Genomic DNA, 24,790 nt, shown 5'->3' on the forward strand with positions numbered 1-24,790 from the left:
AGTGAAGTATCTTAACCATATTTAATGTAAGAGTGTGTACTGTGTGATTCCATTTATATGAAGTAAAATACAGGGGAAACTAATCTATGCTTCTAGGAATCAGGATGATGTTTACCCTTGGAGGGCATAGGGTGGTTAGTGACTGACAGGGACATGAAGTGGGGCTTCTGAGGTTCTGGTGATATTCTGGTTCTTGATTTGGGTGCTGGTTACACAGGTGTGTTTCGTTTGTGAAAATTCATTGAGCTATACACTTATGATTTTGTGTACTATTTGTTGAAAAGTTACCCCCAAAAAAGCAGACTAGCATTTAAGTTTTGCATTTTTAACTGGATCACTTGCTTTACCTCAGTGTTGCCATTTGTATATTGGGACTTAGATTTCCTATTTACATTAGTTAGTAAAATATTTTTCTGAAATTAAAAAAAATCTATCTAATGAGACCCTCAGCAAAATTTCTGAAAGAGGCTATTGCTTTCATCAGGATTCTTGGTTATTATGCTTTATAATGGAGATATATATATATATAACTTAGAAAGTATTTTATCAAATTGCATATTATGGTGAGGGTAGAAGGCTTAGTGAAAGCCAAATAACAGTTGGATAGAAAAGGACTCAGAATTATACAATTCTTGCTGTCAATCAACTCCTTGGCTCATTGAGCCCAAACCTGAAATCTAACCTGTGTGCGGCAGAAACACTCATTGCGTATAGGTGTTGGATTTCATTAGATGAAAGTGGGCTTCTTACAGATTTTGGGAATGCCACATGCCACTTGCCCATGTTGGGTAAAAATTATAGATGAAGAAGTTAAAGAGAATATTAATTCCTTTATATCTTCTTAGAAGTAAGAATACTGGCCAGCCCGTGGCGTAGCGGTTAAGTGCGCGTGCTCTGCTGCTGGCGGCCCGGGGTTCAGATCCCGGGTGCTCACTGACACAGCGCTTGTCAGGCCATGCTGTGGTGACATCCCACATAAAGTGGAGGAAGATAGGCACGGACGTTAGCCCAGGGCCAGTCTTCCTCAGCAAAAAAAAACAAAAGAGGAGGATTGGCATGGATGTTAGCTTAGGGCTGATCTTCTCCCCCCCCCCCCAAAAAAAAGTAAGAATACTTTGTTATATCTTACAGAGGTATATTGGAGGAAACAGCATAGGAAATAACTTAGCTTTCAGTAAGGTTCATGTGAATTCTTACCTACCTTTAATGCTAAAACCATTAACAACAAAAACACATTGTTAGCAAAAATTTTAACTTGTACCACTGGTAATATTTCAAAGCCTACATATAGAACACAATAGGAATTGATTATAAACTTGATTTAGATAATCTTAGCATTTTGGGGTGTGATTATTTATGAACCTGAACATAATCCTCTAGAAGAAACACTGAGAGAAATTAAGACGTGATCGCACTGACAGTGTGGTCAGGAAGGAGTGACGGCACCAGGGAAACTGACACTTACCTGCTTAGATGACAGATGTGGTGAGGTTTCAAGTCTACCTTTCCTTGTAGTAGTGGTTTAGAAATTACATACTTTATTGCAGAGTCATTGTTTTAACCAGTCAAGAATGGAGGGTGGGGGGTGTATGGGTCTCAATTACATTCCTTCTGCTTCTCTCAAGTCTTTGAGGCTCCTTCGCACCTCAGCAGCTAACAGTACAGTGTTTTGCATACTTTTGTATGTGTTTGCAGTCAACAGAGATGAACTTCACTGAAGAAAACAGATGAGCCTGAGAAAATACTGCCCCCAAAATACTGTTACTTAACTAAACCTCCCTTCTTTCAACTCATAATTTCTTTGCACTAATGAAAAATTGTAACATTTTAATTATATTTATGCTAAATATTTTGTGTTGCCATTTTATCGGTATTATTGTTTTATTTTTACACTTTTTATCTTTTAGATCCATGTAAAAGCTCATTTTGACTATGATCCCTCAGATGACCCTTATGTTCCATGTCGAGAGTTAGGTCTGTCCTTTCAAAAAGGGGATATACTTCATGTGATCAGTCAAGAAGATCCAAATTGGTGGCAAGCCTACAGGGAAGGGGATGAAGATAATCAGCCTCTAGCTGGGCTCGTTCCAGGTAAGAGTCAATATAGTAGAAAGTACTTAGTTAAAAGAACATTTAAAATGCAAGCCTTTGCAGAGAAAAAACTCACTGTTTCATGCCTTTTAAAAAATTAGGTAGTTACATTGTACCATAAGTAACTTGAATGTAAATGTGATGAATGTGTTGGGCTTTAGAATGGAATTATGATATAACCTCATAACCACTCTCATGTTGTGCTACATTTACTGTAGGCACATTAAGACTTGTTATCAAGGCAACAAAACTTGGATTGAACAACAGAAGCAACAAGGCAACAAATACTGTAACAGGCAATTATCATCAATTGGGGCATCAAACTTGATTTCTTAAGTAGGAATTTGTTAAGATGTATCACTTTGTAAGGAATCAGGAGAGTAATACCACTGACTTTATCACTCCTAAGGTACCTTAGGGTGAAATAGGATGCCCCAAATTTTTTATTGAAGAAAACTGTCTCTAATTTAGACTAAACTAAAACTTTAGCTCACGTTGGACATTAAGGTTATTAAGGGAACATGTTTCTTAGAAAGAGTGAAGATGATACTTAATAGAACAAAGTGTACAGATGTAATAAGTTTTCCTACAAATTGTTGCTTCAGTTCCCAGGATGGGGGTAAGGTGGAGCGAGAGAAAGAGAACCAAGGGAAGTATAATAAGATATTACAGAAGGCAAAGGAATACTTAGAGTATGATGAAATGGGAATAGGGTAAAGTGATGATAATTCAGTTTATTCATTCACTAAATATTGTTATATCTGCACTGTATAAGCACCTTGCTTAGTACTGAAATAAGCTTCTCTTCCATACTTTAAAGCATATCTGTTACTACCTTAATTATACATTAATATAAAACAATATGTATGTTTTTTTCTTTTCTGTCCCCTACTGTATCATACTTCCATGGTATTGTTTCTGTGTACCTCTATTATAGTACTTTCTACCTTATAGTCTCAGTTTGTAAACTTCTTGAGGCCAGTAACTGCATCTTATTTATTGTTTTAAATCTAGGCAATATCTGTTAAATTAATAAATAAAACATGATTTTAAAATATAGTTCTGCCAGAACTGGTGCTTCTGAATTAGACCTTCTAAGGCTTTGCTGTAATATTTTTCTAGCTATCTTTTGCCTGTAACTTTTTTTAGGGATCATCCCTCCTACTCAAACCTTAAGATCTTAAGCATAATAGATTTGGCTATAGAATTTGGCTTACATTGGATTTGACTACAAGTAATGGGTTTAGGAGAAAGGAGGAAAAGGAGAGCATGAAGACAATACTAAAAAATGTTAACTATTAGATATGTAGTATGTAGATATGTAGAATAGACGAAATTGTCCAAAGACTTCAGAACAGTTTATAAGGGCTCCTTTCTAACTCTGGAACTCTGGAAAACCAAGGAGATTTTCTGAGTGACAAGAGATTTCAACATAATATTTACATTTGTTCTTTATGTGTATAATAAGGTCCCAGAAAGCCACAAATCATCTGCTTTAAAACCCAAAAGCTGGAAACAAATTTTATCTGTACTCAGTCATATTTCAAGGAAGGAGGATTGGGCTTCTCATAATAAGTTTCGAGGACGATGCCACACTCTTGATTCTTCAGAGTAACAGCTACAGGACATTCCTCTAGAATCCTAGACTGTTGGGCAGCCATCATGGTTCTCCTTAGTGCTTGTGCGAAATATTGATCTGTTATCTTCTCACCATGCCACCTTTAGCCCATGAATACTTAAAATAGTGTTTATTGACTGATTGATTGCATTGAGTTTCTGGAAGTATTTAGATGAATCAGGGAGATTTCAGTGATATCATTTGTAGGTCTTTTTTTATAGGACAAATAAATGAACCCACCTTAGTTTGAGTTTGATGATGGTTTTCTGTTAGAATTAGAAGGATTTTTAAGAGGTCATAATGTCCGTCTCCCATTAATTCTGCTTCTATTTCAAAAATAGCCTATATATGTGCACACTCTAAAAATGTGCCATGGAAGGTACATCACTGTAATGTTTTTAAACATTTTAATATGTAAATTATTTAGTTATTTTGTTCCTTATTTTTTTCTAAATCTGTTAAAGTCAAATACTTATTTTTAAATTTTAATGCTCTTAAAATGTTCCATCTAGTCATAGTTACTTGTTTTACTAGGAGCGCAATCTGTACAGCTCCTGGAGATAACCTGGTTTCCTTTAATGCTTCTTAAGTGTATCAAACTCAATATTAATGTTTTTGCTTGTGCTCTTATGAAATGCCCTAAGTTTACAAATTATCCCGACATAGTGGAATTTGCTTATTGATTTTTAAGAATCCCTGGCTTGAGGGGCCGCCCCATGGCTTAGTGGTTAAGTGCACGCGCTCCGCTACTGGAGGCCCGAGTTCGGATCCCGGGCGCGCACCGACGCACCACTTCTCCGGCCATGCTGAGGCCGCGTCCCCCATACAGCAACTAGAAGGATGTGCAACTATGACATACAACTATCTGCTGGGGCTTTGGGGGGGGGGAAAAAAGAATCCCTGGCTTGAAATGGAAAAATTAAATATAAAAATTAAATATGAAAGTAGAACTCTAATCTGTAACTTTCTGAGTAAAACCACTTTTACCCTTGAGAAAAAATACATTTGATTTTAAGGTAGATATCTGAAAAGAAAGATGAAGGTCAGAAACCTTGAAAGCTTCCTATATTAAAATCTTAATCCTGAGAGGAAAAACATATGTTTTTCATTTATTTGTATCATTGGTAGCTTAAAGGTGGAAATAAAAAATCATTGATACATCTACATACATATGTATATACACACATACAAAGAAGAAGAGGGATGAGAGTAGTAAATGCAAGGGAATATGTTGAGTGGTGTCGGAATCAAAAATTGATGAATGTTCACGTGTTATTTTGGAAAGTTAACTTGTAGAATTAATTTGCTTGATTTGAGATAATTCTAAATGATCAGAACCATTGTAAGGTCCAGCATAGTACTTTCCACATAGTAAATGCTCGATGAAAGCTTAGTAAAAATTTAACTATTAAGTTTTCTAACACCGGCTTATTATTTATCTTTTCTAATAGTTGATATATATTCTAGTAATACATGTCCTAGAGTTGGTTGAGAGTGAGGTTGAAACTTAATACTTTAAACATTTGGAGGCTTGTAATCATAGCTGACATACTCCCATGTGGTGGCAGAAGGATTTAGGAGGGAATATCAATGAAGAGTTACTTCTGGTGTTTTCCCTTGATTAAAAAAAATACTTCTATCCTTTTGTCTTAAATATTTTATTCTTTTTCCTTTCTGCTATTTAGGGAAAAGCTTTCAGCAGCAAAGGGAAGCCATGAAGCAAACCATAGAAGAAGATAAGGAGCCAGAAAAATCAGGTTGGACACTTATATTTGACATTAATGAGAGATTTCTTGGGTCTCCCTTGGGAACCATGTTTAAATTAACTTATCAGTTAGAACTGTCAAGAAACATGTAATCATGGCAAGAGGGATGTGAGAGGCAAAAATGATTATTTTAGGACTGTAAAGAAAGGGCAGGATTTAAGTATTAAAGATTGTCTATGATGTGAGATTAATGGAAAATTGTAAATACTTCCCTGTAAAATAGTTCTTCTATGAACAATGTAATAAATGTTTATAAATTTAAATTAAAAACTGTTTGAGTTCTTCAGTTTGAAATATGTAGCTTTGTTCAAGGAAACAAATACCACATTTATAGTTATGTTTATGATTGTTCAACAGGAAAACTATGGTGTGCAAAGAAGAATAAAAAGAAGAGGAAAAAGGTTTTGTATAATGCCAATAAAAATGATGGTAAGTTCCACTCTCAGATATAGCTGGATTATATCTGAAAGCGGTCCATATCTAACACTTAAAAGAAAATAAACTGATATTTTCAGGGAGTTTTTTTTTTTTTTAAAGATTTTATTTATTTTATTTTTTCCCCCCAAAGCCCCAGTGGATAGTTGTGTGTCGTAGCTGCACATCCTTCTAGTTGCTGTATGTGGGACCCGGCCCCAGGATGAACGGAGAAGTGGTGCCTCGATGCGCACCCGGGATCCGAACCCAGGCCACCAGCATCGCAGCGCGCGCACTAAACCACCAAGCCACAGGGCCGGCCCTTTCAGGGACTTTTATTTCTAGTCCTGTTTTGCCTCTTAATGTAACATATTTGCTTAAGAAAGTTATTTGGCAGAAATTATTTTCTTTTGGAATCCTATGAGTAATGCAGTGTTTTGAATTCTGAGAAAAACTGGTATAAATATTAAAGTGGGATTTAGTAGATATAGTGTTATATTGATAGTTTCCTCTAATTTTTTTCCTACTTCAGCTTTTTATTTGCAACATTGATACATGCTTCTAACAAATTCTAACAATATAGCTGTATTTTAAGTAAAAAAATGAATATTTTTGTCTACAATAACTCATGTCACTGAGGCAGCTCGTTCCACAGAGCCTGCTACCTGCTGGCTGAGTCAGGCACACAGGAGAATTTTTTTTTTATTTTAATTTATTGCTAAGATTAAAAATTTCTTAAGTTGTAGCTTCTCTTAAAATCAAAAACTCTAATAACACTGGGCTCATATTCCCAAGTGACAATAGTCTGCTTGACTTGAGTGATGGCTGTTGCCTTTATATTGGGCACCCACTGTCTCAGTTCAGCAGCCTTCACCACATTCTACTTTTGCAGATCCAACCTGATTTACTGCTTTCATTACCTTCTTGGTTGGTCCTTATGGGCATTAGAATTTGCTACCCCTGCTTTGGTTCGTGTTAGAAACAAGCCAAATAATAAAGCAAAGGCACTCTATAACTTCTTATACCATTTATAAGGCTTATTATTCTCTTAATACCTTGAAATTTCTTTTAGGCAGCATAAATTAAACTAATGAAAATAAAATGTAGATTATTTTAAAATTCCATATAAAATCTGAGATTCGATCTACTTTAATAAAAAATTTTTTCCAAAATAAGCATCCTTACTGCTAATTGATAGTGTAACTAAAAATATTATTGAATTTTTAATCCTTTCCTTTCTACTTGGATAAATGTTTAATATCTCTGTTTTTCATCTTTTGAAACACACTAAAATTAACTGGTTCAGCTCTGATAGCTATTATACTATAGAAAATTTGCAAATCTGAAGTCTACAGGTAAATAAACTAAGTGTAAGTCAAAATGCTGCCACAGTCTGATCATACCTGTTAGAAGAAGGAACTCAGATTTTTCAAAGGGAAAAGCATTTTGAGAAGGGAAGGAATTACATTTCCGTTCATAATGGTGTCATCATAATATTTTTATTAATAACTATCATTTTTAATAACTGTTCTGTTTCAGGGGCAGTCACTGTATGCTTTAGATACTTTCGTTCATTTAGTTCTCACAATAAATCCCTTGAGATTACAAATTAATAAATTCAAGTTCAGATATTAAATGACCTGCTTAAGTTCTTACAGCTAATATATGGTGGAGCTGGAATTTAAACAAATATAGTGGGGCCGGCCCCGTGGCTTAGCGGTTAAGTGCGCGCTCCGCTGCTGGCGGCCCGGGTTCGGATCCCGGGCGCGCACTGACGCTACCGCTTCTCCGACCATGCTGAGGCTGCGTCCCACATACAGCAACTAGAGGGATGTGCAGCTATGACATGCAACTATCTACTGGGGCTTTGGGGGAAAAAATAAATAAATAAATAAAATTATTAAAAAAAAATAAATAAATATAGTTTGAGTTCCTACTCTGTGCTCTGTGCTAAGCACTGGCAAGACTAAGATGGTCCCTGGCCCCCATAGAACTTATGGCTGAGAGAGTCTGACTACACATCTGATGCTCTCTCCCCATCAGGTCAAGTAGTGTAAGTGAGAAAATGGCAGGCTGCTAGTTGTCTGCCTTTATTCTTACCACATGACACCTCTGATTTCATCCGGATTATGGGCTTTAGGAATGTTACCCTGCCTATCATAATTTATACATCTTCTCGAATCGTGACCTCAGGCTGGTGTTAGTATTCCAGAATAAAGTAACCATGAATGCAGAAAGTGTGAATAGCACAGATATGACCTGTTTTCAAGTTATATAATCACAGAAAAGTATTCCAGCTTTCTCTTATAACACTAGTCTATGCCAGGGATTGTGTTCAGTGTATACATTATGTCTGATCCTTAAACCAATTCTCTAAGTAAAGTATTAGTATCCCCATTTTACAAACATGACAGATATTATTCTCATTAATTTATCCCCCAGTGCCTTACCTTCTGTCAAAGTATTGGCTGCAAATAGCTATTTTACATAAGAATAGGTATAGTTATATTGTATTAAACATTCAAAAACATTATGAAGCAAGAGAAGCAATAAACATTTCTAGAAGGATTAATATATTGTCTTTTTTGATAGTATCCTGGCAAAGATATAATGGCATGGGAAAAGACTTATGATATAATACTACCCAGTTATTACTATCTTGATCCAAAAAGTTAAGCATTTTTAATGATAATAAATTGTGCTTCTTTCCATTTGTTTTGGAAGATCTCTGAGTATATCTTTATTACATGGCATTAATTCTGTCTGAAGGGCTTAACTTTTTCTTTTTCAAAGATTATGACAATGAAGAGATCTTAACATATGAGGAAATGTCACTTTATCATCAGCCAGCAAATAGGAAAAGACCTATCATTTTGATTGGTCCACAGAACTGTGGCCAGAATGAATTGCGTCAGAGGCTTATGAACAAAGAAAAAGACCGCTTTGCATCTGCAGTTCCTCGTAAGTTTGGATGCATTCCCATTTTCCTTTGCTTTTCAGTTTACCACCTTAGAACCTAACTGCGTAGGGAAAGTTTTCATCCATTTCATCAAAACAGTGTTATCCATGAAAGAGGAACTTTGCTTTAACTAAATCTTTTGAGAATTTGTTACTAAAGATAGTCATTCTTGAGAAGTTGCAAGTGTTCCTAAAGATATAGTACTAATTATTTTCTAAATGAATTTCAGTTTGGGTTTCTTACAATTTCCTGTTCAATATGGAATCAGCTCCTGATTTTTTAAACTGATGCAGAAGATAGAAATTTAGACCTAACCTCTTCACACAGAGGTTCTTTTTAAATATTATATAGTACCTAATCTTATGGAAATAAACTTTAGGAAAAGATGAGTGGTAGTGTTTTAAATGCAAGATGAAGTATTTTAAAGTGTAAGCATAAAATGTATTAAGGTAATTAAATGTAACTATTATTAAGATATTAAAAACACATTTTTGTTCATTTCTCAATCTAGAGGTAAAATCAGTCAATGTTAAACACATGAGCTCTTAACACTTCCTCGATTCATTATTTTATAATCTGTCTTACAAAATTAAAACTTTTTCTGCCTAGCAGAATTATCCCCCATCCTTACTCTGATCCATGCGCATTATTTTTACCTGATTTTCTTTGCCTAGATACGACTCGGAGTAGGCGAGACCACGAAGTAGCAGGTAGAGATTACCACTTCGTTTCACGGCAAGCATTCGAGGCAGACATAGCAGCTGGGAAGTTTATTGAGCATGGTGAATTTGAGAAAAATTTGTATGGAACCAGCATAGATTCTGTACGGCAAGTGATCAACTCTGGCAAAATATGTCTTTTAAGTCTTCGTACACAGGTAAGTTTATTTTGGTTTAGGGTGTTGAACTGGAGTGGATTTTTTGCAAAGTCATTTAGTGGAAACTATTTTGGTCCAAGAACCACAGGACCCAGTCAAGTTCTCATATAGTTTTTTACCATTGATTCTCTATGTGAAATCAGACAGGTTGCTACATCTCTTTCAGTTTCTTCAGAGGGAAAAATACATACATGCCTACATATTTACATGCATATATTTTCTGAAACTTAAAATACAGTAACTATAGTACTGGTAGTACATTAAGTATTTTAGAGGTTATAAAAGAATTTCCCTTTTCTGATTCTGTTCTGAGAAAAATTAGAATATTTAGAGGTCACTTTTATGGTTTTAAATGCCATAGTTCAAGTGTTAGCAAGTATCATAATGAATGCTTGGTTTTATCTAAATATTATGAAACTTCTGTTGGTTTCTGTTATTTGGCAGACTAAGTAAAAACTTTAAAAATTACTAACAGTTGCTTCTTAGATTTCCATTAAAAAAATAAAATAATTTTAGAAATTTGGAGTGTTTATGATTTTGTTTGTTGTGGAAAATTCTTTTCTTTTTCTAGACTTCACAGCATCAGCATAAGACTTTCCTTAATGTGAGCAAATGTACTGCATATGTCAACTCAGGAAGCATAGGCAGCGGTCATTAAAGAGGTGTAAGTGAAAGAGAATTGACTCTCAAGTGGCTATTCTGAAATAGTAATTAGGTTTTCTTCGTTTTTTAGTGGACAAAAGAGCTTAGTCTCTACTATTTTAATTATAAACATTTGATTCAAGAGAAGTATAAATGTTTTTGCTAACCTTCTTCAGAATTCTTTATATTATTTGGGCTAACAGATTTACCAAATAACCAAGAGTAGTTAAACATATTGTCTTAATTAGTAATGTTTTTAGATAGAAAAGGGCATGTCCCTATAATCCCCATTTTGGTAGAGTGCTTCAATTTAGGGACACATGGTCATGTAGTAGCAAAGGCAAGGTGAAAACCACAGTCTCCTAATTCAAACAGAGTCTGCTTTTTCTTGGATGTGCTTTTCCAGATTTTTCTTTTGTATGTGTGTGTGAAGTTTTTCTCTGATTCTGCTTGTATTAGACCCTGGCACATAGTAAGGTGACTGCTGATTTCTAATTCCTCCAAAATGGATTTTTAATATGGTTATTATAATTTGTATGTGATCTTATTAGCAGGTTATTTTAGCATCACATAGTTGTAATCCTTCAATGTCATTTATTTTTATTTTATTACCTAAAAAGAGCAAGCCAAGGGGCTGGCCTGGTGGCGTAGTGGTTAAGTTCACACACTCAGCTTCAGCGGCCTGGGATTCACAGGTTCAGATCCCGGGTGCAGACCTATGCACCACTTATCAAGCCATGCTGTGGCAGGCGTCCCACATATAAAGTAGAGGAAGATGGGTATGGATGTTAGCCCAGGGCCAATCTTCCTCAGCAGAAAGAGGAGGATTGGCAATAGATGTTAGCTCAGGGCTAATCTTCCTCACCAAAAAAAAAAAAAAAAAGTGCAAGCCAATATTGTGTGTGCGTGTGTGTGTGTTATTTTATAGGTACACAATATATTCTTATAGTCAATGGTAGGATCTTTTTTTTTTTAATTTTTATTTATTTATTTATTTTTCCCCCAAAGCCCCAGTAGATAGTTGTATGTCATAGCTGCACGTCCTTCTAGTTGCTGTATGTGGGACGCAGCCTCAGCATAGCCAGAGAAGCGGTGTGTTGGTGCGCGCCCGGGATCCGAACCCGGGCCGCCAGCAGCAGAGCCCACGCACTTAACCGCTAAGCCATGGGGCCAGCCCCAATGGTAGGATCTTAAAATATTGTGAATTGTTTCTTACAAAGATGTTTGGAAACACTTATAGGTAATGTTTAAAAAATGACTTTATTACATTCCAAGTATTTTACTGGGAAGTAGTTAAATGATGAAAATTATTTGAAAGATTCAAAATATCTTTTCTTTACAGTCATTGAAGACTCTCCGGAATTCAGACTTGAAACCCTATATTATCTTCATTGCACCTCCTTCACAAGAAAGACTTCGGGCACTGTTGGCCAAAGAGGGCAAGAATCCGAAGGTAAAGTTATTATTCTGTTGTACTATTCCATTGAAAATAAACATGAAACGTCATGGCCTAATATGTCATGGTGCTGAAAAGCTACATCAGCTTGAGCTTTCAAACTCAAGCTCAACTGATTCATTCATTCATTCATTCAACTGATTATTCTTTCTGTCATACCACTTGTCCCCCAAATTGCTATGGTTGCCTCTGATTGGACTATGGCAGCTCTCCAAGGCGGGGCTCCTCTTGTTGTTCCCCACACATTCCCTGTTGTTACCCCAAATGTTACCTTTGGCATTCCTTAAAACTTCCTTAATCTTCTTCACATCGGTCTATGTTATTTCCAACAGGGATTATATGACACACCCCTCCCCCTCCCCACAAAAAAGTTCTCAGCAGATTTTTAGGGATTAACCACCTTTTCCTGCAGATCTTCCATATATGGGGAGTCAAAGTTGAGTGCTCTTGCTTTTCTTCTATCTCATTGAAATTTTATGTTCTGTTTTTCTTCTCCCTTTGGTCTTATCACATGATCTGAAATGGAAAAAATTTTTAAATTATTTTAGATGCTGGACATGGTTGAGGTAGTCCATATTATACTAAATATTATTAATAAATGGTAATATGCTAATATATTAATCAGAAAACATTGACTTTAAATGTGTGAAGTGAAAACTGTCAAGTGACTTGATATATCAAAGTAACAAATACTTCCTTGTTTTTTGCTGATTTCTTAAATGTTTCTAGTTTACAGAGGAATCAATCATCTTATTTCATTTGCTATGCCCCTGAATCTCCTTAAAAGCCATAAAAACACAGAATAACTCTTCCTTAGAAGCCCCTTAAAAGAAATTAAAAGCATAATAACACTCCTTTCCCTCGTTTCTTGACAGTTCTCCACAGCCACCAACCCTCCTTCTTCCTCCCCAAGATATCTTTTTTCACTCTAGGTTTACTTAGATTTCTTATTCAGTCTATATATGAGGGTAGTATTTTTCAGTGTCTTAGGCTATAGATCTCAGGGATTTTCCCATCCTACATGTTGAACATAATTCTAGTTGCTTTGTTTAGGCTAAGTAGGCTAGTTGGTTAAAGTAGTGTTTCACCCCCTTTTCACCCCTTTTTCATTTTTGCCACACAATTCTAAGTTCATAAATAAGTTGGGTCAGAGTACCTGCTGTCTTTAGCACTTAGGATGATACAAAAGAAATATGAGACATGGTTGCTGGCTGTTCTTGAGGAGGATCACACTATAATAAGGAAAGCAGGATTAACACTCTATGAAATTTAGTGCCCAGTAACTACTTTGGTAGACCAAAAATACCATGATTGTTCAAGGAATGGGGTGCACGTTAAGGACCAGAGTGGACTCCATTCTACTTGTTCAGCCTAATTTTCTGTTTTCTAGCACACTTACTTTTTGTTAGGTTATTCTTCTCCCATAAGGATTCAGTATCATGCCAAGGGCCATATACCATTCCAAAACATGTTAAGCAACTTTCTTTTGGTTGGTGGTCTCTGGCACTGCTCTCATGGAACTTTTTACCTACTTTATTTTCAATTAGCTATCCCAAATTGAGTGAGGTCTAGAAAGATACTGATTATACATATTTTTAAAGTAGAAACTTAATCAGTACCAAAATGTTTTAACAGTATGCAATATGCTTGATTTTCTAATTAGAAATTTTCTAATTTTTAAAAATTAACTTTATTGAGGTTACTTTACATACAATAAAATGCATGCATTTTAATTGTATAATGCAGTGAGTTTTGGCAAAATGTATACCTGTGTAACTACCATGCCAATCGAAATTTAGAACATTTTCATCACTCTAGAAAATTCTCTCATGCCTCTTTGAAACTAATACTCCTCCATGCTTCCCCAGGCAACCACTAATCTGCTTTCTCTCTATATAGATTTGTTTTGTCTGTTCTAGAAGTTCATACAAGTGGAACCATACAGTATGTTAAGTTTGCATCTGGCTTTTAATCTGCATAATGTTTTTGAGATTCATCTATGTTGCATCTAACTTTCTTATTGCTGAGTGGTGTACTATGATCTAAATATATCACAACTCATCCATTCACCAGTTAAAAACCATTTGGGTCGTTTCCAGTTTTGAGCTAGCATGACTAAAGCTGCTCTAAACATTCGTAGTCTGTGGGTGGACATATATTTTCATTTCTCTTGAATTGCTGGATCAAATGGGAAGTATATGTTTTAACTGTATAAAAACTGCCCAACTGTTTTAAAAACAGTTTGCCATTCTATGCTCCCACTTTGATTCCATTTGCTCCACATCCTTACCAACTTTGCTGTTGTTGGTTTGTAACAATTTTTTAGCTATTCTAATAGGTGTGAAGTGTTATCATTATGGTTTTCATTTGCATTTTCCTGATGACCAATGATAGTAAGCATCTTTTCATGTAATCATTTAGGCATGTTCTTTTGTGAAGCATCTCAAGTCTTATTTTTTTTAATTGAGTTTTCTTATTGAGTTGTAAAAATTCTTTATATATTCTGGATATAAATATTTCCTCAAAAGCTTTGTACCGGGCCGGCCCCATGGCTTAGCGGTTAAGTGTGCGCTCTGCTGCTGGCGGCCCGGGTTCGGATCCCGGGCGCGCACTGACGCACCGCTTCTCTGGCCATGCTGAGGCCACATCCCACATACAGCAACTAGAAGGATGTGCAGCTATGACATACAACTATCTACTGGGGCTTTGGGGGAAAAATAAAAAAAAAAAAAAAACCTTTGTACCTTTTTATTTTTGGTGAGGAAGATTGTCCCTGAGCCAACATCTGTGCCAGTCTTCCTTTACTTATTGTATGTGGGATGCCACCACAGCATGGCTTGATGAGCATTGTGTAGGTCCACCCCCAGGATCCAAATCTGCAAACCCTGGGCCGCCAAAGTGGAGCGTGTGAACTAAACCACTATGCCACCGGCCAGCCCCTGTACCTTTTTGTAATGATTTTGTGTGTGTGTGAGGAAGATTAGCCCTGAGCTAACATCCATGGCCAATCCTCCTCATTTTGTTGAGGAAGACTGGCCCTGGGCTAACATCTGTGCCCATCTTCCTCCACTTTATATGGGACGCCACCACAGCATGGCTTGATAAGCGGTGCTTCGGTGCACACCTCGGATCTGAACCTGCAAACCCTGGGCCGTCGAAGCGGAGCGCGCAAACTTAACCACTACGTCACTGGGCTGGCCCCTTAATGATATTTTTTGAAGATCAGAAATTTAATTTTAATGAGTACACGTTTTCATTTTTCTTATGGTTAATGATTTTTGTGTACTGTCTAAAAAAATTGCCTACTCTAAGATTATAAAGATTATAAGATTATAATTGCCTACTCTAAGATTATATAAGAATATATATATATAAATATATATATTATTATATTTATCCTATGTTTTCTTCTAAAAGCTTTCTTGTATTAACTTTTACTTTTAGATCTATGAACTATCTCAAATTAATCTTTGTTTTAGTGTGAGATAAGGGTGGAGGTTGTTTTTGTTTGTTTGTTTTTTTAATCACCTGTACATATCCAGTTGCTCTAGCATCATTTCTTGAAAAAGACTGTCCTTTCTACCAGTGAATTACGTTGGCACCTTTGTCAAAAATGACTTGACCAAATATGTAGCAGTGAGGGGTGGGGATTGTTTCTGGACTCTATTCTGTATTTATGCTAATATCACACTGTCTTGATTACTGTAGCTTTATTATAAGTCTTGAAAAACAGTCATAAAAAGGAATGAAGTACTGATACATGGTATAACATGGATGAACCTTGAAAACATTATAAGTGAAAGAAGTCACAAAAGACTGTATATTTAATAATGGAATGTCTAGAATAGGCAAATCTAGAGACCTGAAGTAGATTAGTGGTAGCCTAGGGCTGGGGGTTGGAAGAAAATGGCGAATGGCTGCTAATTGGGTATAGGGTTTTTTTTCGGGGAGGGTGATGAAAATTTTCTAAACTTGATTGTAGTGTTGATTGCACAACTGTGACTATAATAAAAAACTATTTAATCGTACATTTTAAGTGGGTGAATTGTATGAATTTACCAATGAATTGGTTCCCATTCACCATTAAATGGGTGAATTTTAAATGAATTATAGCTCAAGAAAGCTGTTAATGAAAAAAAAATCCCAGCAGGCTTTTCTGTAGAAATTGAAAAGATGATTTTAAAATTTATATGGAAATTAAAAGGAATAACTAAAACACTTACTTAGAGGACTTTCATCTTTGTTAATTTTATTTATCTGTTTTCTATTTGAGTATTTTTATTCTTTCCTTATACTTCCTTTGGCTTTATTTATTTATTTTTTGTTTATTGTAACATTGGTTTATAACATTGTATAAATTTCAGGTGTACGTCATTATACTTCTATTTCTGCATGGATTACATCATGTTCTCATGTTCACCACCCAAACACTAATTACAATCCATCCCCACACACATGTGCCTAATTATCACTTTTGCCTCCCTCCCTCCCCAGTTCCATTCTGGTAACCACCAATCCAATCTCTGTCTCTACGTGTGTGTTTGTTGTTGTTATTTACTAGTTAATGAGTGAGATTATATGGTATTTGACCTTCTCCTTCTGACTTATTTCATTTTGCATAATACCCTCAATGTCCATCCATGTTGTCACAAATGGTTGGATTTCATCGTTTCTTATGGCTGAGTAGTATTCCATTGTGTACATATACCACATCTTCTTTATCCATTCATCCCTTGATGGGCACTTAAGTTGCTTCCAAGTCTTGGCTATTGTGAATAACGCTGCAATGAACACAGGGGTGCATGTATCTTTACGCATTGGTGTTTTCATGTTCTTTGAATAGATACCCAGCAGTGGAATAGCTGGATCGTATGGTAGTTCTATCCTTAATTTTTTGAGGGATCTCCATACTGTTTTCCATAGTGGCTGCAGCCGTTTGCACTCCCACCAGCAGTGTATGGAGTTCCCTTCTCTCCAACACTTGTTGTTTCCTGCCTTGTTAATTATAGCCATTCTGACGGGCGTGAGGTGATATCTCATTGTAGTTTTGATTTGCATTTCCCTGATAGTTAATGATGTTGAACATCTTTTCATGTGCCTGTTGGCCATCTGTATATCTTCTTTGGAGAAATGTCTGTTCAGGTCTTTTGCCCATTTTTTAATTGGGTGGTTAGTTTTTTTGTTGTTGAGATGCATCAGTTCTTTATATATTTTGGAGATTAACCCCTTATCAGATGTATGGTTTGCAAACATCTTCTCCCAATTGTTAGGTTGTTTTTTTATTTTGTTGATGGTTTCCTTTGCTGTGCAGAAGCTTTTTGGTTTGATGTAGTCCCATTTGTTTATTTTTTCTATTGTTTCTCTTGCCCGGTCAGACATGGTGCTTGAAAATATATTGCTAAGACCGATGTTGAAGAGCGTACTGCCTATGTTTTCTTCTGCCTATGAAGTTTCATAGTTTCAGGCTTACATTCAAGTCTTTAATCCATTTTGAGTTAATTTTTGTGTATGGTGTAAGGTTATGGTCTACTTTCATTTTTTTGCATGTGGCTGTCCAATTTTCCAGCACCATTTGTTGAAGAGACTTTCCTTTCTCCATTGTGTGCTCTTGGCTCCTTTGTCGAAGACCTTTGGCTTTAATTTGCACTTGCTCTAGTTTCTAGAAGGAAATTTAGATGATTTTTAAACTTTTCTTCTTTTCCAATATGAAGTTATAAATTTCCCTCTAAGCAATTCTTTAGTTGCATCTTACAAATTTTGAGGTTACATTTTTCATTATCATCTTGTTAGAAATATTTTCTGATTCCCTTTGTCATTTTCTTTGTTAACCCATGGGTTATTTAGAAGTACATAATTTCCACCTATTTGGAGATTTTTAAAACACATTTTATTGATTTATAATTTCATTGTGGTCAGAGAACATGTTTTATAAGATGTCAGTCTTTCAAAATTTGTTGAACTTTATTTTTGGTCCAGCATTTGTTCTGTCTTGGTGCATGTTCTATGCACACCAGTAAGAATGTATATTCAGCAGTTGTTGGGCAGCGAATGGTGTGTCTGATTGCCTTTATTCCACTTATGCTTTTCTCCTTTGGTATTTCCAGTAGTGCTTTATCACTCACACAATAGAATTGCTGAGTAAAAACAAATCCTCAGTTTTAACTCTATGAAATTGTGCTAGCTAGGAAAGTAATGGTGTTCCTCACTGGATGCAGAATGTAAACAATCAGTTATCTGATTATACTCTGAATCTCTGTGTTCTATTAGAATGGGGACTTGAGAGTGGTAAACTGAGAGTATGAACTACTACGGTCAGTTTGGCCTATAGGCTAATTTTCTCAGTCCAAAAATTTTTGAGCAAAAACATTTTGTTTCATCTTAGTCATGAATTGTAATTTGAAAAATAAGAGAAAATTAAAACATAAAGTACCAAATAAATGATATAAGCCATTTTGGCAAAAGATGAAATAATGCCTTAAATTTGATAAAGATAAACTGGGTAGATTGGATTTCATATGAATTTATGTAAGATTTGGGGCTTAACATTTACAGTTCAACTCTAGCACCACAAAGTTTAGATTCTGAGTTATGGAATGTTCTTTCAATAATCTTGAGCTTTGAATAGATATAAGTTTTAGCACGAATGTTACAGTGTATTCAGTTACAGTGGTGTAGTGGAGTCCCTGCTGGGGAACAAAGGATTCTGTGTACCATAGCCAGATGCACAACATTCCAGAATGAAAATTAGAGAGCCACACAAGAAACTGCCTCAGGACAAGCCAGAACTATCATATTTTAAATATGTTTTCCTATTGTTACAGAAGTTCAACCAGTTGAATGATATAAATTGTTTTGTATTGTGGGTCCAATATAGTATTCATGTATGACTTTATCTGAAACATTTGGACTTGAGTCTAATTAGTTCTCTTTATGGACAGGAGTGATTTGGGGGTAGTTTCACTTTCTTAAACACATGTGCCTGAAATCAGAAAGTTCTGGATAAATTTTGCATATAGCCTTGCCACCTGCTTGTCTATGTGAAACAGCTGTTTCCTTTACCCAATATTTTAAAGTAGCCTGTTCTATATCAGTTCCCACACTCTTCTTAGGATACTTTTTTGCAGCTTTATTAAAGACCTTCTTTGTGTATTCAAAATAGAGAGGCAATTTAAAGTATTAGGCTGAGTATTTCTCCAAAAAACATAGATTATTAAATCTTGGGTTGACCACCAATGTTTTTATAGAAAAAGATACCCATTCTATTAATCCTTTGCTATCCCCATAACGTTTACTCTCTCTAACTCTGTGGCAGACATAAAAGGGCAGGGACGCTGTCTAAGAGCCAGGGGTAGATGGTGCTGTGGGCCCTCCCACCCTTGCTCCAACCGGAAAGGTTCACTCTGTGTTACAGAGGATGTTATTTTTAGGGAGAGGTTATGATGCTAAAATGTTTAAAAACAAATGTCTGTACGGAATTCAAAGTATCATTCTGTGCTTTTGAAGCCTCTAGTCTTACGGGTGAGATAAGACAGAAATATATGAAAACCTAAATAGCAGTATCAACAGGCTATATTGAGTCCCAAATGATTCACAGTGTGAGTCCTGAAGATGCCAGAGCAAAGGAAATCACTGTGGCCATGACAGGGTTGGGGAGGAGCTCCTGAGCTTGAGAATTTTGAGAGACAGAAAAAAAGCAGTGTAAGATCATTTCCTGTTCTTCATCCATCTCTGACTCATGTATATTTTGGTAAGGAGTGGAATGACCTCACAGTTTTTATCTTCCCTTTGCAGCCTGAAGAGCTGAGAGAAATCATTGAGAAGACTAGAGAGATGGAACAGAACAATGGCCACTACTTTGACACGGCAATTGTGAATTCAGATCTTGATAAAGCCTATCAGGAATTGCTTAGATTAATTAACAAACTTGATACTGAACCTCAGTGGGTGCCGTCCACTTGGCTGAGGTGAAGGAAACATCCATTCTGTGGCATGAGTGGACTTGATCTGGCAAACTGCCAGTAGGAAGATAGCCCTGATACTTCAGCAAGACGCTGAGGATATGGTGGCAGGCAGTATAAGCTGTAGACTTGTTCTTAGATCTCAAACTAGTGAAAAGAAAATCCCTTTAGGTGATTTGTGCACAGCAGTCTTTATTCTCTATACATGGCTTTAGAAGTTTTTTGCCTTGTTTGGGGATTCTAAATGGAAGCTTTCAACAGAGCAGTTCCATTTTATCCATGTAAAAACCTTTTAATTCTGTTTTCACCTAACTAAATCTTTTCCGCCTAGTCATATTTCCATGAAAAACTTGTATGTATATACACAGTGGTCCATATCTCACATAGTTATAAATATTGATATTATTTAACAGTTAACTTAAATGACTTCATGGAAATGTGGTGGCGAGGGGGTGGTCTGTGCTTCTGTGCACTGGCAAGACAGTATTTGGTTAGAAGACTGGTTTAGTCATCAGAAATACTTTCCTAAAAACAAGTTGCCACTTTGGTCTGGAGCTACTCTGTTAGGCTTGAATTCATTTATCTGTCTTTTAATTCTTAAAAAACATTCCATTAGAGCCCCAATTTTTTAGCTCACTTTGTGGATCAGACTTCACTGCACACTCAGCAGACTCTGATCTAGTTAAACATATACAACATATGCTGATCTTTTTAAAATGTGATTTTATGAATTTTTTTCTTAAATTGTTGCAACTGATTTGATAACTTTGCTTCCTTTCTCTGATCTGCATAGTACAATAGAATGTGTAAGTTACATTTTTATGAATGGCAGATGTTCATATAAACTGTGTTGATTGTTAAAAAGTTTCTTCCTCATGATGCAGATAGTTTTTTATATACATGAGAGGACATAGCACATTTGACAGATTTTGCATTTTTATATATAAGCAAAGTATAATTTGATGACTGTGCTCTATATATAGGTAATAAACTGGAATTCTGTGATGAATATATAGCTGCTGTACTGTATACTAATATTTAACAGATTGACAAATAGTCATTGAGAACACTTGTTCAACATTGAAATAAAAATTATATATATCTGAGGGAAATACTATGACAATTGACTTTGAGATCAGAAGGAAAGGATGACCTGAAAGTCATTTGAACATTTTAGGAAAACAACACTGGGGGAAAAAGTTAAGCATATGGAAACAGGTTTTTATCGTAACAAGGTCTGCCTCTTATGACCAGAATGCAACAGCTTGCTAAATCATCAATGTTTAAGCTAATGGGATTTTCGTACTGTGTCTGTAGCTGTAGCTTTAAAATTCAACTTCTGTAATTGACATGGAAAGTTAATTTGTTAGTTTTTTCAAGCCTTAGGGATGGTGTGATGTGTGACAAACAACCTCAAATGTGAATGTCTTGATTTTATTTTTATGACGACTTTAGCTACAGCATTTCCTGTTCCCAAAGCTAAACACTGGAATAATACTGAGTTGTCACTTAATTTAACATAAGCAATTGTTTTAAATGAGTAGTTTGTCTCAGTGTCATGTATATATTTGACTTTTTTCTCTTCTACATAATTTTATTTGAACAAATGTAGACAGTTTATATGTTGCCTTTTTCTGTTCAAATTTGCATGGCCTCAAAGTTGGCTGTGGAGTGTCTTATGCAGAAATACTTTCAAGATAATGTTCCTTAGGAAGAAAGTAACATTCCTGGGTTAAGGGAAGGAATGCCATACATACTGTCTCTTCAGGTCTGCAACACTCCAGCTTATGGCAGGAAAATGAAAAGGTCACACTGATTTTCAGCATTGACATCCAAGGAATAGAAGCACTTAATCTTTTCAGTTTTCCAGTTTACTTTCTCTTCGGGAATGAAAGGTAGTCTGTGGTAGACAATGGAGCTTTGTGAGCTGCTTCTCATAACTGACAACTGTTTTCAACCCTAAAATGTAAAATGTTGGTAGTGTGAGTTGAGTTAGATGAGATTTCAGGGAGTGTCAGTAAGTGGCTGTTGTGTCAGTCCCTGAGTTAGCCTGCAGACTGCAGGGCCACACTAGGGACATGTGCTGATAGACTCAGACGTGGCTTTAACAAGCAAATCCCCTACCAAGGCATGCCATGCCACAGTATACTTTTAGGAGGTGGGAGGTGACAGGAGATATTTTGGGGGTCAGTAAAGTCCTTCTTCCTCATCAGCAATGGTAGAGGGATAGAAATGTTTATGCCCCAGACTTTTCTCAGTCCAGTGATAAGGATGTGCTGATATTCAACACAGTCCCTAAACAAAGTGAAAACGGAGTTGTTGCTGACTTCCATGAAAGAAAATGGAAAAAAGCCTTGCTGTACACCTAGTTGTCAAGCCGCTCTGGCCAGTTCCATTTCCTGTCTCTCTGTGCTTCTGATTAGAGACCCCAGTGTGGGGGAGGTCTTAACCACTTATAGGAATGATGCCAATAGCTAATGGAAAGCACATGTTAGTTCAAATAAGGAAATAACTTCCTTTACTAAATTTTCTTAAGTCAGAACAAACAGAAAGAAGAATAGTAGTTAGACTAATCCAGATTTGATTTCTATGAAAATCTAATGTCTGGAATTTTATTCCTTTTCTCATGGCCTAAGGATAAGTATTGATGAGGAATAATTTGAATGTAATTTTGTGAATGTGTGTGGAAAATATAAACCAGGGATTTAGCATTAATAAAGGTAACCTGACATCTATTGTTAGTCCTCCTTTGTATTCTCTTACCCTGTATCTGCACTCTGTTATTTTGAGATGTCATACTGCACACTGTATTGTAAAAATAAAAAGTAAAATTATATTTCAAATAAAAAAAAAGCCACTGAGTACTTCCTTTTGCTGGGTTTATATCCTCTGCCATTCAAGCTTCAACATATCTAATGACCACCCTGTCTTCAAGTTTGTGCCTGAACCAAGTCCACTGGAACCTCTGGGTGAAACACAAAATACCTTTTAATTTATTCTTCATGGTAGGGGAGTGCCCCCTCTTGGCACAGATGTAGAGTTTGTTTCCTTAATTGCTTGTTTTTAAAAAAAAAAAAAAAAAAAACCGGGCTGGCCCAGTGGCGCAGCAGTTAAGTGTGTGCGCTCTGCTTCAGTAGCCCAGGGTTTGCAGGTTTGGATCCCAGGCGTGCACTGACGCATTGCTTGTCAAGCCAGGCTGTGGCAGCGTCCCATATAAAGTAGAGGAAGATGGGCACAGATGTTAGCCTAGGGCCAGTCTTCCTCAGCAAAAAAGAGGAGGATTGGCATTGGATGTTAGCTCAGGGCTGATCTTCCTCACCAAAAAAAAAAAAAAAAAAAAAAAAAATACCCAGGGCCGGCACTGTGGCATAGTGGTTAAGAAGTTCATGCACTCTGCTTCAGTGGCCAAGTGTTCATGGGATCGAATCCCAGGCATGGACCTACACGCCACTCATTAAGCCATGCTGTGGCGGCATCTCACATACAAAATAGAGGAAGACTGGCACAGATGTTGGCTCAGGGACACTTCTTCAAGCAAAAAGAGGAAGATTGGCAACAGATGTTAGCTCAGGGACACTCTTCCTCACAAAACAAAACACCTGTATTAAAGATGGACAACGCTGTGAACTTGAAAGTTTTCTGGGGAAGAAGGTACGTAAGAGGGGCTGGCTGGGTGGCATAGTGGTTAAGTTCACACCAGTTTGGTGGCCCAGAGTTTGCAGGTTTGGATCCTGGGCACGGACCTACACACCGCTCATCAGCCATGCTGTGGCGGCATCCTACATACAAAATAGAGGAAGACTGGTACAGATGTTTGTTAGCTCACGGATAGTCTTCACCAAAAAAATAAATAAAATTTAAAAAGAAGGTATGTAATACTTGGGCAAATTCTGCTTATATGCAGCCAAGGATTTGAGGAGACTCAGGATAGGATATAAGTTGTTGAAAATATATGACATTTCATTTCTCCCCTCTTTCTACTATACCACTCTGTATCTCCCAAAGGAGGCAAATCACATACCAACAAAGTGTCACACAGATACACACCTGCTACCCCAGTCCAGCTTTTTACTATTCCTGATCTATTCCCTTCCCCTGTGGATCAGATCACCCCAAGCCTACACAACAAATTATCCACAATTTTCTCCTGATTTTTTTTTAACAACATGCTAAACCATAAAATTATCTGCACTTCTGAAGGGAGTTTAGCCAAGGCCAATAAATACCAGAGATTTAAGAAGCCACAGGAGAAATCTAGGGTACTTATGGATCAATGCTTTAAGGTGGACATTCAATTTACCTAAATGAAAAACCACTAAAAAATCTGGCTCTCTACCCCTACCTTCAAACTAATTTTTGCCTCCTAGAGAGGCAGTATGTACTGCTTAAGAACCAAGGCTCTGAAATCAAGATACACTTAGTCTGCATGCTAGCTGTGCTATTTGACCTGACCAACCTGTTTCCTCATCTGCAAAATGGAGATGATAGTATCTACACCTCACCAGGGTATTGGGAGGATTAAATATTAAGCAGTTCAATGTTACCTATTTTCAAGACTTATGAACTCAGCTGTTGGTTTTCTAATCACTACTGAATTTATACTGAATCTGAGATTTTATTCTATGAGCAACAACAGGATTTCCTAAAAATCAGCTCCTCCAGGACAGGCCCTATGTCTTAGCTTTATGCCAAGTTTTAAATATAGGAGAGGCAGAAATGATAGCAGTTAAAGGTGTAAAAACTCTGAAGGTAGACTGCCTGGATTTAAATCCTGAATTCCTCACTTTCTAGCTTTTTGACCTAGAACCAATTACTCAAGCTCCTTGTGCCTCAAAATCTTCTGTGAAATGTGGGCTTAAAATAATATGTACTTCTTATGGTGGCTAATGGTGAGATAATATATATAAAAAACACATATAAAACACACAAAACGGTGCCTGGCCATAACTAAGATCTGTTATTTTATAGCAGGTGTTAAATGTTTGCAAAATTACTTGGTACTTTAGAGA

The 24,790-nt window shown here is 36.4% G+C and overlaps 1 protein-coding gene across 4 annotated transcripts in view; it reads left to right on the top strand.

Moving 5' to 3' along the window:
- The window catches only part of PALS1 (protein associated with LIN7 1, MAGUK p55 family member), a 93,254-nt gene extending 70,597 nt beyond the window's left edge, over positions 1–22,657 (top strand). For all 4 annotated transcript variants that reach the window (XM_058567155.1, XM_058567156.1, XM_058567157.1 and 1 more), the window contains 7 exons: positions 1,908–2,091; positions 5,395–5,466; positions 5,833–5,904; positions 8,683–8,850; positions 9,523–9,725; positions 11,710–11,820; positions 19,615–22,657. In XM_058567155.1, the coding sequence (XP_058423138.1) occupies positions 1,908–2,091; positions 5,395–5,466; positions 5,833–5,904; positions 8,683–8,850; positions 9,523–9,725; positions 11,710–11,820; positions 19,615–19,791 (987 nt within the window). In that variant the 3' untranslated portion in view covers positions 19,792–22,657. The remainder of the gene's footprint in view (positions 1–1,907; positions 2,092–5,394; positions 5,467–5,832; positions 5,905–8,682; positions 8,851–9,522; positions 9,726–11,709; positions 11,821–19,614) is intronic.
- Positions 22,658–24,790: the final 2,133 nt, after the last annotated feature.

This window comes from Diceros bicornis, chromosome 24 (assembly GCF_020826845.1).
Source record: "Diceros bicornis minor isolate mBicDic1 chromosome 24, mDicBic1.mat.cur, whole genome shotgun sequence".
NCBI classification, from domain to species: domain Eukaryota; kingdom Metazoa; phylum Chordata; class Mammalia; order Perissodactyla; family Rhinocerotidae; genus Diceros; species Diceros bicornis.